We start from the raw sequence: 15269 nt of genomic DNA, 5'->3' as shown, positions 1-15269 counted from the left end.
CTTTATTTTCAGATTTTAAAATATATAAACTTCAGATCTAGATATGTCTAAAAACAATGAGGATAAACAGTGCCATTTGATATTTTAATTAGCAATGAATTGTGCAATTTTACAAATGGGGCCACTCATGGGCATGAATTTTCATTAAAAGCATATGGCTATTCTATTTCTTTGTATTCACTATAAATTTGGTGGCCTAGATCTGGTGGCCAAAAACCACAATAAACCTGATGGCACAAAGGCATCACCAATTCAAAGAATAATCCATGTTAATTTGCCATGACTTTTGGATAAAATACTAAAATCATAAACGAGGCACCAGCCAATAAAACCTTTATACATTCAGTGAAGGGGTGACGAAACTAACACATAGCAATCAACTTTCAGTAAAATCGCTAAGATAAAAAAAAAAATAAAAACCGTCACTATGAATGTTTCTAAGCTTTACTGCCCATGTCCAAACGTTTCATATTCCGTCGAGAGCCGCCAATGTTTTCAAAACCAAACACGAGAAACAGAACGCTCCACCATTCCATACAAATATCTCGTCAGACCGAAGACACTTTTTGCTTTTCGACTTTCGAAAGACAGACATTCTTAAGGATAAACCCTATGCCTTGCACGCATTTCAGAACTATAGTAAAGTATTTACAAAGGCAAGCCCTCTTCGGGACTCAGAATAAGAAGCAAACAATGAGCCTGCTACTTGCAGGCCTATCTATGAGAATCTCGTTGAAAAACTGCACACACAACGTTTGCAGTGCCCAGTAGCACTATCGCGTCCTCCCGCCCGCAGTTCCTTAAACTCGAGCGCCGATAGCGTAGTCGATGAGCAAACGTTTTAATGTGCTTACAGCATTTGGCAGTGAGCTCTTGACAGCGTTTGCATTACTGCGGCAATACAGTGTTCGCTTATTTAAAGCATTTTCTGTGGTCAGCAGTGTTTCGACGCAGACTTTTTAACATTGCAAAAGCTCACAGGCAAGTCATTCACCGCTCCAGCACTGGTCAAAAACATTTCTGTAGCTGAAACTTGTCCTTTTTTTTTTTTTTTTTTTTCTGTCTGCATGTTAAAGCTGACGACACTTCCGACAACTTCTTACGTTAATACTGCACGATGTTTCTACTTGTTTATTGCCTTACATTTTGCTGTCCCAACTATTCTTTCTACTAGGTGCTCTCGCGACCGTAGCATACTTCAATATGATCTATTCTAATATACAATATGAGCTTCAAGTGTTTTAGTAGGTTTAAAGTAGTGTATTTGATAAAATATGAATTTTTGATCACAGTTCTTTAAATATATGCCTAAAACTTACGGCAAATTTAAAGGGGCACTGACACATCAAAATCATATTTTTTTTTTATTATTCGAAACGATTGAAAACGATGCCGGGACATTACCCTCAAAATTTGAGATTTGGGAATTCAGTATTCGTGAAGTAAAAAAACAATTTCCAAATGCCGAATTCGAAGTTCCCGCGCGATCGGCGCCGGTGCCTTGACGTCAAAAATCGCGGAGACCTGAGAGTCCCCTTTCCTGTCACCACTCCCTGCTGTTGCCATGGCGACCCAAAGCGAGGAGGAAAGGAGCGAGCGCCCGTCGTTGCGGCGGACCGGTTTTGAGCGGTGTCGCCTGTTTTCCGTTGGAGGATACAAATCCAGGAGACGGCACCACAACGAACTCCCGATTTTTGGTATTTCAAAAAGAAGGGCCGTAGTGCGTTCGCAATTGCGTTAAAAAACATGTTTTAGGATTGCCGTAATTAAATGTTATAGAGATGTCGCCTACAAAGCTTCTAAATTTCCTGAGTTTTGACGTCACCGATCAAAAGAAGCGAGGAGGCGAGAGGCGGGAAAATCAAACGCCAAAAATAAAAAGGCGCGCGCGCGCGCGGGAAAATTTTTTTTCGCGATGCGGTTTTTTTTGCGTGTCTATGACTGCAACTTGCATCGTTTTAGACAATAAAAATAAATACGACCTTTGGGGTGTCAGTGCCCCTTTAAGGCAGAGGAGATCACACTGACAACAAGTAGGTTGCAGCTCTTGGTGCTCGTTATTCGAATGTGCATTAGAATTTGAGGGAATTTGCAATTGCTACTCGCCTAAGCTCAACACTCTCTTAACATGCATACTGACAGCAAAGTTTGTTGCTTGTGTTACAACAAACTCTAAAAAGTACCAAGTGTCCACTCCATCTGAGCAAAGCATAAAATAAATAAACCTCAAGGGGGGCAAAAATGCTACTAACTTAAGAAGTTACACATAGTTACCCCACTTACAATGTTTCCATAGCTTAGAGGAGAACAGCAGCATACTTTAAGACTGTCTTTACCTTTTCAAGAATTGCAACATTCCAAATCACTTTAAAAGCCTGGTTATGAATGACACAAAGCAGTTAGTTCAGGCTGTAACTACCCCCCCCCCCCCCCCACCCCAACCCACCTACTCTCAAGAAAATTATTTATACAGCTTAATTGACAAGAGTGGGGTCAAATTGCAGGAAATTCCCGACAACCCTCATAGGACGTTAGCACAACATGCAAACCCATGCCAGCATGGGAGAAACACAATCATGCTTTGTCTTCCAATGGATGGTGGTGAAGAATTAGGTGGTTACCTTTTTATGCTTAAAAACACCAAACCAGTGGTGCTACTAGGGACAGCGGCACCCGGGGCAATGGCCCGCCACGACGACCCCCCCCCCCCCCCTCCCCTTCCCCTTAGTGATGCCACTGCACCAAACCATCAATCTAACAAAAAAAAAAAAAAAAACTTATTTTGTGTTAAGGGCAATCTTTCATTCTAAAAAGTACTAACCAAAAAGTAATCTCTCAGTCTCCTAAAGAACAACAAGAGAAATACTATGGAAGATCCAATGTTCTAAATAATTTGCAATCGCCTATTCTCCTGCTACACCCCCCAGCAAAAACTTCTCCCAACATAAGCCACAAAGAATTGTGACATCTTCAAACACTTCTTTAGCCTCTTCACAGGACATCACTTTTTTAGATTGTTTCTTTTCATCATTTCCCGTCAAAAGCAATGAATAAAGCTGCCATAGACCATGACAGTACTGTCCTAGCCCACGAACACAGAGCACAAAAAAAGGGTTGTTCCAGATTTTAAATTTCAAAAGCCTCCCTACCAAATAGTACCGCCCGCTCCAAACACAAATCTGTTGAGTGCTCCTTTGTTGCCAACGAAAAAAAAGCATGGAAAGGAGAAAAAAATGGTTATTTTCAAGATATGAGTAGCATTCTTACAAGTCATGAAAAGGAAGAGGCAAAGGAGGTGGTACTAGAACCCCCCATGCCTATAAAAAATGCTTAATTTTTTCCACTTTTTTTTTTTTTTTTAGTTTGCCAACAGAAGGAAGCACACAACTAGTTAGTTTACCAACAGAAGGAAGCAGACAACTATGAAGTCAGAATATATGAACATGAAACTGATCAAAACAAAAACAAATAATCAGCCAGTTCAAAAAGCAAGGGTAGGATGAAAAAAGAAGAACAAAAAAAGCAAGCCGTCTCTTTTCAGCAAGAAAATGAGGGTGGAAGCATCACACGGATGGCACAGAACATTCCATAGTTTCCATAAATCTGCAAAGAGAGAATGAGACGGCGAGCGGATGACAACAGTTGGAACACAAACCACTTAGAGACCGAGAAAACACAAAAGGATAAAAACAGAAGTCCCCAAAGTTAGCAGGCCATATGACAAACATGCACAACCGTCGTCTGCTAAAGACATCAAAGAACAATCCATTCAAAGATGGTTCTGAGAAGATGCACTGTTTGTAGTTGGGCAAGTAGGCACATGTTTCATAATATAAAAAAAAAAAAAAAATAACAGTGCAAGAAACACAATCAGAAGTAGATGACAAAGACAGACACAACGGTGCATCTGTGTTCATCTTTGCTTGTCCTTATGTTTTTCACGCCTTTTTTAAATTTGTGAAGACAATATGCACTGGTTTGTAACAAGTTTTTCGTAACATAATGAGATAGCTGGAGCCCCAGAACAGACGACACATGCAGCTATTCTCCGTTTTGGCTCACGATGAACTGCATCACACGCTACGAGCCATCCCAGATAATCCAGTGCTGTGAACCTATCACGCAATTACGTGACGAGGGCCGCATGACACTCCTAAAGCATTCAACTGGTTTAAACGGCTCATAGTAGCGTCCTTTGTGGTCCTTTATAAGGTGAAACAGAGTATAGAACACCACTGTCCACTTTGCCCGCACCGCCGTCTGCTCGACACCAGCAACAGAGCAACCAGATGACGACATTGATAAAACGAGTTGCTGGATGGCCGTTTCCCAAAAATGACACACCGCTACCAACGCAAGAGCAGACGACGCAGGCAACCAAACTCCGTGGCTCTCACTTGAAATGACAAAGCTGCGGGAGGGGGGGACCACGAACCAACAACACGGCAGACGCAACCGGCAGCGAGACGACGTATGTCGCGCCATCGCGAGTCTCGACAAGGTAAAAAAAAATAATAAAGACTTCTCCCCAATGTGAGAAAGAGCGGCAACGAAACGGCACACGAAGCAGCTCACTGTACGTCATCGCCTCCTCTAAAACGAACCCGGCGAAGGAGATGACTTAGTGGATCCCGGCAAATAGTGTTGTAGATGCGTTGTATCACGAAGCGTGAAGCGGTGGGGTTGGTTCAGCTGGTTCAGTGACAAGAGGGTTGCGAAGCTTCAGTGGGGCGCGGATGAGGTGGAGACCTGAAGGGGGTAGACCTGGAGCACCCTCCCGATGCCCTTGGCCTGGCCCTGGTGGAAGAGGAGGCGGGAGCCCTGCCGCAGGCACTCGGGCTGCCGGACGAATTTGAAGAGAAGGACGCCCCGGTCGGTGCAGCCCAGGGTGGCGCTGGAGCCGCCACGCACCCCGACGACCACCGCCGTCTGCTGCACGTTCCCTGCACGCGAGGCCCCACCGTTGAGCTCGTTGGCAAATGGTAGCTTCCACGGCGGAGATCAAAAGAAGAATCACACTCCTAAGTTTATGTGCACATAGAGGCTGGTTCACACATTTGCATTTGAGTATGCTTGAGTGTGCCGCTGCATTCCCTTTTACAGTTGCCTACCAATTTTTTGGACTTTGTGGAGACTGAAAGTGTCTGAATAATCTGCAGATTGCAAAAGTTTGCTTTATTGAGCCTAAACGGACTCTAAGCGTTGCTAAGAGTACCTTGTGTCATGTTACGCTTGCAGGCAATCATGTCCGCTTGCCTTCGTGCTAGCATCATGTCCTCACCCGGCGGAGGCGCAAAAAGGGGTCACGAGGTCCAAAGCACGTAATGACACAGGGCAAAAACGCTGAAACCGCGAAACGCTCACGTCCAAATTTTAGAAGCTGTCAACCACGTACTCCACACATAACGGATGGCGAGTGGTACAAAAACAGAACAAAAAGGTTGGCTTTGAGATGGAAAATCGACCAAAGACCCAAGACAACGACAATCATACGTAGCAAAAACAAAATGCATAGCATAGCACGCCTATCGGCTGGTTCAACGGCGCTAAAATAGTGCTGCCAAACCTATCCGATCCATCTGAAACACTAAACATCGAGCCAAGCCCCCGGTCAAGCCAGAGAAAAATCCAAGACAGCAGCCTCTTGGCGGCCATGACTCGTGTAACTATTTTAGTCCAAAAATCAAACTTTCGGACTGCAAACTGTCCGAAAAATTGGTTGTTAATTATGTACCATTTCAACTGGGTAAGTCACGGTTCCTAGTTGATGCCCCAAATAATGAGAAAGCCCGAATTTTCGATGTCCGAAAAATTGGTCGGGGACTGCAAATGCCTACAAGGAGAGAACGCACTAGAGTTAACTATATAGCAGGGTGTCTAGCAAATTATTCTTTTAAAATTCCCCGACTTTTCCAGGTTTTCCCTGGCAATTTCAGGTGAAATTCCCTGACCACTCTAGAGGCAGTTAAATATATAAGACCATTACAACACAAGGCATTGAGCATTGAGCACAATGAGGATTATTTTGCACGGGCCTAATCTAACTTGCATATTCCGAAATATTTGGGTTCGTCCAGTCCGGATTAAACGAGCACTTTCTTGCCGCTGACATCGTCAGTGAAGAGGCCACTTCCGGAAACACAATGAAAACACGACGCTCAACCACACACATCAATAACCAAATGGCAACATGGCCGCCAAATGCACTTTCGGATACTTTCAGCTTAAAGCTTGGATTGGATTGATGTCTATGGCCTTCCCCATTTATTACTAAATCTGTTAGCTCTAACTGGATCTAGTTCAGTGTCTCGCTCTCAATCCAATCCATGGCTTCGACTGGATTTGTCGATTCTCTTTGCATCGGGTAGCACACTCTACATCGGGGGGGGGGGGGGGGGGGGGGGGCAGAGCTTGCACTCCACTCAGAGCAGTATTTATTGCCTATATTTCTGCCCCCAAGTCCTTAAGTCTTCGCTCAGGGTAATCAATGGCGTTTCCGGCTCATTTTTCCTGACTGGGCTCGCTTTTTGATAATTCCCTGATTTCTCCCGGTAATTAAAATTTCCCTGACAATTCCCGGTTTTCCCGGTCGCTAGACACCTTGATATAGGTTCTGCTTGCAGAGCCAGAGTACCACATTCTTTTTCCTTGTGCCACCAACTCCGCATTGACGGAGAAGCGGTCACGTGCGCCAAACTGAATCCAACGTTCATGAGGGACAACGACCTTGCAGGTGCTAAGTTTCGGGCAAAGCAAGTTTCTCGCTTTGAGTTTACAAAAAAAAACAACATCATACACTAAAATCGAACGAACTTGAAAGTTCCTTGGTCATTGAACATCACTTGTGGCCACTTGGTAGAGTATAATCGCATTGTTTTATAACGAGAGCGATGTTTTAAAATGTGTGTCCAAAGTCTGGGAAGCAGACGATATGGAGGACGACCGCATTGCTCGCATCTGCGGTGCTTGGAGAGGGGTACGCCACCAGCACATTCGGGCACTTCGAACCAGACAACAATGGATAGTTACGGATGTCAAAAGGGATGACATTCTCGTCGGCTACTATATTTCTTCTGATGGCATAGAGAAAAACGGGAGACAAATGATGAGACAAAGGTGCACGCGCGGCGTGTTGCCGCACTATATATCCTCCGCTCCGTGCGCCCCATCACGACCACGCCATCCGCGCCTCCAGATCTCCTGAAGCAGTGAAGGTTGCTTCCCAGAATGCGGCCTTGGATCCAACATTACTGCCCCGGGAGAACCATTGCGATACTTTGCTCCGCAAGCGGAGCATATGCAGTTACCCAAAAAGCCAACCGAAGTTCCTTTTTTTTTTTACGAAGTACTGGAAAATTACTTGGATGCAATAGCGCGATCTGTCCTTTGCTTGCCACGATGTCTAGATTGCAGAGTAGGCGAAATGCGATAGATTTGACGCTGCGATAGATTTGATGAACGACTATGATTTGCAACAGCACGTGTGTCGTCGTGAGCACAAAGCCAAGGTGCTATGGATTCGGATATAGATTTATGGCTGACGTCGGCTATCGGCTATATCTGGCTCGTGTTATTTTCCGGTTCACCAGTTATTTCTACACGTTATCACTGATGTGAGACTTGCTCCCTAAGCCCCAAAAAAAACAAAACATATTTTATTGCTCCTTTTTGGCGCCCTATCGACAGAACTATTGCACCCGGAAAGAGATGGTGCAAAGTCAGTGAGGTTGCGCGGCGCTATCACACAATCTCCAACTCTGCTATGGCCTGCCGACCCGCCTCCGCTTGTGTCCTTCCTTTTACGTTGACGTGTTGCATTCACCCGCATAAAAAGATTCTGCACAAAGCTGGTGCAGCTGCACGACACAACCTTCAACTTTGTATTGTGGCTTGCCAACCCGCCACCGCTTGTGTACTTTTGTTTCCTTTTTGTAACTTTTTACTTTTACTGACTGACCTTTTATTTCATCTGTTTTAATTAGGGGCGTGCGAATACTCGAATATATGAATTCGAATCGAATAGAAAGTTCCCGAATAATTCGATTCGCGAATCGAATTCCTAGTATTTGGTCACTCGAATATTCAATATATTCGGCCAAAGACGCGCGGTCGGCGAGGAGCTGACAAAAAAAGCCGTTTTTCCCCCCATGTAAGCGCCGTGATGTTAGACAAACCATGCGAAAAACAGCTCTTGGTCCTACCATTCCACAAAAATCTAACGCACAGGTTAGAAAAAAGAAAAGTAACGAACGCCACAAACTTTATAGCACACAGATTTACTCACGATCGTGATACAAGCTACCCTTGAATCACAACCGAAACATCCCATTTGCGCCGCTTCCAGAGAGGAATTGTTGGGAGGCTGAAGTCCCGCGCCATGCCTAATTCTTTTCACGAGTAAAGCCCCTCGTTTCAAATTGAAGCACCGATGTAAAACACACTTGGCCGCACTCACAGAAATCGGCGACTGCACGATCACAGAAAGAAAACCACGTTAAAAACGCCGATAAAACTAGCCGAGTTATCGTCGTCGTTCTTTTGGAACCTCAAGCCGCAAATTCTGATTCGGAACGAAACGGAACGGGAAAATAGTGTGCCTAGATTTGAGAGGGTTTCCAACCGTTCGATAGCCGCGTTTAAATTACGAACTGCGAGAAGGTGACGAAAAAACGAAAGCGTCGATCGGGATCGGGGAGGCAGGGCAGGGAGAGAAGGCGTCGTCGCCCTTCTGTTTGCTCGCCTTTTTCCTCGCGACAACAGAACACATGCGCACTTACGACCAATCTGCACTGGAGTCATCTCCGTGGTTTCAGTTTCGCTTGCTCCCTCTTTTAAATCAAGGCTCTCTAAAACAGGATAGATAGACGGAAACATGAATGCATAGCGGCAGTTGGACGGTGTCTTGCGCCACCTAACCACACTTTTTTTTTCTTACTTCAGATTATGTTGTTTAAGCCTGTTTACTAAGATTTAACACCTATCTGTTTATTTACGTGAAATAAAATCCCGGGTGCCCTTTTTCTTCCTTAAAATGAAAACCAAATATCGCAAAATGCCCCTTTTCTGAGATATGCAAACATTTATAAAAAAAAGTTGCGGTGTTAGGTTGGGCTTAAAAAAGGCATGCGTGGCTGTAACTTTGGTCTTTTTGTGACGTTTAGGAAAGATAGATTATATTTATGCCATAAAATTGGATCTTTAGTGCCCAATATCCAACAGCAACTGCTTTTATTTATTTATTTTTTTCACCAGGATTTTTTTACATTTTAGCTTTTGTTCTGCACAAGATGCATATTCTGCAACAGGTGCATACTCTGCACATATAATAATCTCATTCGCAGCATACTTTGAAAAATTCCTAAAAATAAAATCACTATTTGATATTCGGCTTTTTTTTCTTGATTCGATTCGGTATTCGATTCGAAAACTACTATTCGGTATTCGCACACCCCTAGTTTTAATATGAAAGATTTAACTGTACCATGGAGCGAGCCGACGTCACCAGCTTTGAAGCCGCGCCAAACGGCACCTAAACTCCTTTCTCCAAGTGAAGCCAGCTCCCAGCTATGAAACTATGCGAAAAGCCTAGTTAGACGGCACCTAGTTTCCCCGATCCCAAGGGAGTGGAGTGAAGCTGATGAATTTTGGCTTCGATCCCAGTGGCTGGTGTGCGTCATAGTTTCAAGCAATGAGGCTCCCATTGGCCGCTGCGCGTCAGTTTCAACGACCACCACCCCATGGCGCTGCGTGCCCGTGCCGTCAGTGGAGCGTCCAAGGTCAGAGCAGCAAAGAGAGCACGCAATCTGCCGTAGACGCAAATACGTCGCAGAAGAAATAAGGGAGCAGAAGAATGACATACATGCTTTCGCATTCACAACTCGTAAGAAGTGCTTAGGTGTACCTCGAGCCTTTCTTTTAATCAGTCACATGTGTGACATTTTTCTTTTTGCATAAAATTTACCTTCTCATAAATAGGCATTATTTAAATAGGCATGACTCGAATGGGCATGACTTGAATAAGAGGCACGGTGTGACTTGGCACGACATGACCCACCGACTTGCACCATGGCCTGGAATCCGACGGACAGGCGCCCCGGATGGCTGAGGACGCGGACTCGAGCGCGGAACAGCCGGGCAGCCACGGGGCGCGAGTCCGCGTGGCACAGCACCGTGCCTCGCCGAAGAACGGCACCTGCGCTGGGAGCCAGCGCCAGGGTGGCGCTCTCGCCCGCCCTCACTAACCGGCACGGAACCCTGTTGCGTTGCACGGACAGCACCTGCGAGGGAGCACAACAGAAAAAAAAAATTGTTATTTATTCCACTCTGTGAAGGTGCATGACCAGCGAAGCTGTTTAGCACACGCAAAGACCTGCACCGAAGAGCCGGAGGAAACTAGATATGGCGACGGGACCGCTATCCGGCGGAAAGTAGACACGCGCGACAGAAACGCCACCCTGGGAGAGTGGAAAGGAAACTAGGCACGCAAGTGCTTGGAACGACGACAAAGAGAGGGCGGTGCGAGTGTAGACATTGTTGAAGCGGGTCGCATAGCGGCAAATCTTTGAGAAACCTTTATTATCTACCCGAGAGTCTACTGATATTGAAAATGGTGCCTATTGATAAATAATCTACTGAATAGACCTATTGCTAAATTATCCAAGCATCAAATAGAATGCAGGGAACGGTTTTCCATGCACCGCATGCGCCAGCGTCTGCAGCAGCAACTGTTCTAAAGCAAAAGCCTCAAACAAATGGCAAATTGGACGCGCGTTTCACATTGCTTTATTTTGGTTATTTATTTAGAATCTTTTATACAGGGAAAGCGTGCGCGTGCGGCGGTGCGAGTGTAGTTTTTTAGTCACTCCACACGAAAAATCCATGGAACCCTAGCCACAAACAGCTTTGCTGTAAAAGCGAAGAGGATCCGTCTTAGTGTGCCACGTTTAATTTGCGTCCAATCAATGTCCCTTCTAAAATAGAAGAGGCTTCACTCTCCCTACTACAAAACACTGCCGACTACATCTCATGCCCACCAATTTGGATGAGCACAAAATAAAGTCACAGACAGAGGTCTCTTCCCATGAAGCATGCGTTACTTTTAAATTCAAGGACAGCTCCCATTCAGGGATCAGGGGTTACCTCTCGGGGGGTATCGGTATATGCCTAAAGCAGGGAATACACCTTTAGGAGTTCTCAAGAAGGAAAAATCGCCTGGCTTACACATCTCATCAAATACAATGGTGTGATGGCACTTCATGATAACAGCACTTTCCATTGAAATTTAGCAAAGATATTTGACCCGCTAAATTTAGGGGGAAATTGTGACGTGTTGTAAGAACCGCAACACGACATTGTGATGTCAACCACCCCGTTTTGTGACATCACGAAGTTTTGTGACACTTTGCTTCTTGTGGCAGGAGCTGGACGTCGAACCAAAAGCTGCTCTCTGCTGTCGACACTCCCTCCCACGGCCCTGTCATGGTGCGACCAACACCGACACGAGCAAGCACGGTTCGTGCCGGGTTCCCATACGAAGCTATCGCTTTGAAAGGGGAGGTTACCCTGACGGGATAGAAAGTGCCGTCGTTGGCGGGGCCCGCCAGCAGTCGGTCGTCCTCTCGGAGCACTCCGCGGGTCAGGAGGCCACCGACCACGGTGCCGACGTCTGGCACCTGGAAGGTCTCGTCAATCTGCAAGGGAAAAAACCGACGATGCCTTATGATGAAACTGGGATGATGGTTTTATCATAAATGAAACATGCAGGGTGATTTTCTTTTAAAGGAAACATCTACCTTAGAGAAGTGGGTTCATTGCTACATGAATGCCGTCTTCATTAAGCGTTTCTCGAGCTCGGCGGACACTAATTGGGAGGATAAACGTCACAGTTAGTAGGCTGGTTAACTGAAACCTCTTAAATAAAAATGTTAATTATTGGTCCAATTGCTTATATTGCTACTGCAGTATTAAAAAGAATTGCCATTACAGGCTCCACCAACTTAAAGAGTTTGTAAAAAGGCAATGGTTTTTTTTAAATATTCATAGATCCAGTTTCCTGGTCTTTTGCTAGATTTCAAAATGGGTCACAAAAAGAGCGCCGGGGTAGCCCTGCCCACAATGTCCAGAAGAGTTACGTCATCACTGTCTCGGCAGAGTGCCGTCAATGTATACACCGTGGATGTGCTCTCCAGGTAGTGACGATGCGACTTAAAATACTACATTACAATTCTAAGTGCCGACGTGGGCAGGACTCCCGGCTCTCTTTCTCAACCAATCTTGAAATCAAGCACGAGGACTGGCATGAATATCTCAAAAGTAATTTCATTTTCGAAAATTTTTTAAATTGCTCGTCCCACCAATAGCAATTACCATCAATACTGCATTTGCAATATGACCCATCACACCAGCAATCAAAAAGTTAACACATTTTAGTCAACCAGTCTAATAATGATCCTACCATTTGAAGTCTGCCGAGCTCCTTGAACACACAATTAGGGTGGCGGCAGTTGACGGCGGTTTACAGTGACGCGAATGACTTGAGTAATTTCGTAGCACCTTTTAGAGCGTCCAGAAGGCTATTAGGAAGCAGCATAAAGTAGTTATGGAGCACAAGCACACGCTTTATTTTTATTCGTACAACAGCGAATAATATATGTTAAGATTTGCATGTCGGCCTATCCAACTCAAGAAAATGCCTACTTTGCCTTCCCACTTCTGTTCAACCTTTTGCTAGCATCAACTGCACAGCAGGGTTTGATTCCCTCAAACACAAAACTAGCCATTTAGTTGCACACAGCACTAGACATGGCAACAAGATGCTGAATAATGGAGGACAGTATGGACTGCCGTGAATGGTCATTTTAGGTGTGAAATAAAAAGTAAACCAAATAAAATATTCCACTGAAATAATGTTAGAATAATCTTGAGCACACAAATTGATGCTTCATTCAAGTTTTAAAGGTTGTAAAAAAAAAAATGACATTCTTAATTCTAGGGGTGTGCGAATACTTGAATACATGAATCAAATAGTAAGTACCCGAATAATTTGATTCGCGAATCGAATTCCTAGTATTCGGTCACTCGAATATTCAATATGTTTGGCGAAAGATGCGAGGTCGGTGTGGAGCCGACAAAAGAGCTCCTTATTCCCCCGACATTAGTGCAGTGCTATTGGACAGACGGTACGAGAAACACCTCTTAGTCCCACCATTCTATAAAAATCTAGCGCACAAACTACAAAAAAAAAAAAAAAAATGAATGCCACAAATTTTATAGCACGCAGATTTAACCAGGATCGTGACGCAAACCAACCTCAGGTCCTAACCGAAACATCCCGTCTGCGCCGCTTGCAGATAAGCATTGTTGAAAGGCTGGAATTCCATGCCTTGTCCATCTTTTTCCCAGGTAAAGCCCTTCGTTTCAAATTTAAGTGTTGACGCAGAAAAGACTTGGCACACTCGCAGAAATCGGCAACCGCAAGATCACAGAAAGGAAACCATGTTAACCACGTCGACGAAACCAGCTGAGTCGTCGTTGTTTTGGAGCCGCAAGTTCGGATTGGGAGAGAAATGGAACGGAAAGAGAATAATGTTCCTAGATTTGAGAGTGTCTTTAACTGCCCGATAGCTGCGTTTGAAATACGAACTGCGCAAAGGTGACGAAAAAACGAAAGCGTTGATCGCATGCAGGAGTTGTCGCTCTTTTGTTTGCTTCCCTTCTTTCCACCAACAATACAACGCATGCACACTTACGACCACCAATCTGTGCGGGAGCCGTTTTCGTGGTTTGTTTCGCTTGCGTCCTCTTTTAAATCTAGGCTTTCTGAAACAGTATAGATGGACAGAGAATGGATGCATGTTGGCTGTTGGACTTTGACTTGCACCACCTAACCACATGTGCTTCTTTTTTTTTTTATGGCATATTAAATATTGTTTAAGCCAATTTAATTAAATTTAATGTCTATCCGTTTATTTTTATGAAACAAAATCGTGCGCGTCCTTTTCGCGTCTAAATTTGGGACCAGACATCGTGGTACGCCCCTTTTCTGAGATATAGAGACATATCTAAAAAAGAGGGTGTGTCGCGGTGTTAGGTTGTGCTTTTAACGAGGAAAACAGGCTCGAGGTACACCTAAGCGCTTCTTATGAGTTGTGAATGCAAAAGCATACTTGTCGTTCTTCCGCTCCCTTGTTTCGTCTGTGGTGCATTTGCGTCGGATGAGTGCACGCTTTCCCAGCTCTTCTCGCCGCTCTGACCTTAGCCGCTTCGTGTTACCGGCGCGCTCGCAGTGCGGACATGCAGCGCCACAGGGTGGCGGTCATTGAAACTGACGCGCAGCGGCCAATAGGAGCCTCGTTCCTTGGAACTATGACACGCGCCAGCCAATGGTACCGAAGCCGAAATCCCTCAGCTTCACACCGCTCCTTCGGGACCGGGGAAACTAGGTGACGTTGGGCTAGGCTTTTTGCATGGTTTCAAAGCAGGGAGATCGCAGCTTCACTTGAAGAAAGGAGTTTAAGGTGCCATTTGGTGCGGCTTCAAAGCTGATGACGTCGGCTCGCTCCATGGGACAGTTAATGTTTTCGCATTAAAAAAAGCCATGCATGGCTCTAGCCTTGGGTTTTCAATGACGCTTAGGGTAGATAGATTATCTGTCCGACCTAAAAATTGAATCTCAAAATCACATAACAACTGCTTCTTTTTTTACCAGATCTTTTATACATTTTGAGCTTTTGTTCTGCATCAGATTGCTCTGCAGAGTATGCACCAGGCGCATATTCTGCACAAAGAATATTCTCATTCACAGCATACTTTGAAGAATTCCCACAAATAAAACCACTATTTGGTATTCAATTCAATATTTGGCTTTCTTTTCTATAATTAACTCTGATTAAAAAGGAAACATTTGTCATTGAATAATGACCACTGACATTTTGTATGTGGAACCTCATGATGGCAAACATTAGCATCTGAGAAATAAGTATGACTTCTTCAAACAATCCAGAACTTTTTAAGGTTATTCCCAAGCTTCGTTCCGCCGCTTCACATTTTATTGCAACTAAGAGCTGTTACATTAACACACAAAAATTCCTTTTTTCTTTTTGTTTCAATACAATGGAATCTCGTTAACTCAAACTCGCAGATAATTCACAATAACACGCAGGTCCCATCCTATGTGTTTCTAGGAACGAAACTCCTGGTAATTCAAACAAAGTCCTGGTCACTCCGGGTTCAAATTAACAAGATTCCACTCTATACCCAACACCTGTATG

General features: G+C 44.6%; 1 protein-coding gene across 1 annotated transcript in view; it reads right to left on the bottom strand.

The window, feature by feature from the left end:
- Nucleotides 1-3391: 3391 nt before the first annotated feature.
- The window catches only part of LOC8043850 (GTP-binding protein 2), a 37338-nt gene continuing 25460 nt past the window's right edge, over nucleotides 3392-15269 (bottom strand). Inside the window, exons 8-10 of the mRNA XM_029981344.3 lie at nucleotides 11562-11690; nucleotides 10055-10277; nucleotides 3392-4943 (exon numbers count right to left, since the gene is read on the bottom strand). Of these exons, the coding sequence (XP_029837204.1) occupies nucleotides 4723-4943; nucleotides 10055-10277; nucleotides 11562-11690 (573 nt within the window). The 3' untranslated portion in view covers nucleotides 3392-4722. The remainder of the gene's footprint in view (nucleotides 4944-10054; nucleotides 10278-11561; nucleotides 11691-15269) is intronic.

This window comes from Ixodes scapularis, unplaced genomic scaffold (genome assembly GCF_016920785.2).
Source record: "Ixodes scapularis isolate PalLabHiFi unplaced genomic scaffold, ASM1692078v2 PGA_scaffold12__126_contigs__length_90152505, whole genome shotgun sequence".
Classification (NCBI taxonomy): Eukaryota; Metazoa; Arthropoda; class Arachnida; order Ixodida; family Ixodidae; genus Ixodes; species Ixodes scapularis.
The sequence above is the reverse complement of the archived record's forward strand: the minus strand, read 5'-3'. Positions and strand labels throughout refer to the sequence as shown.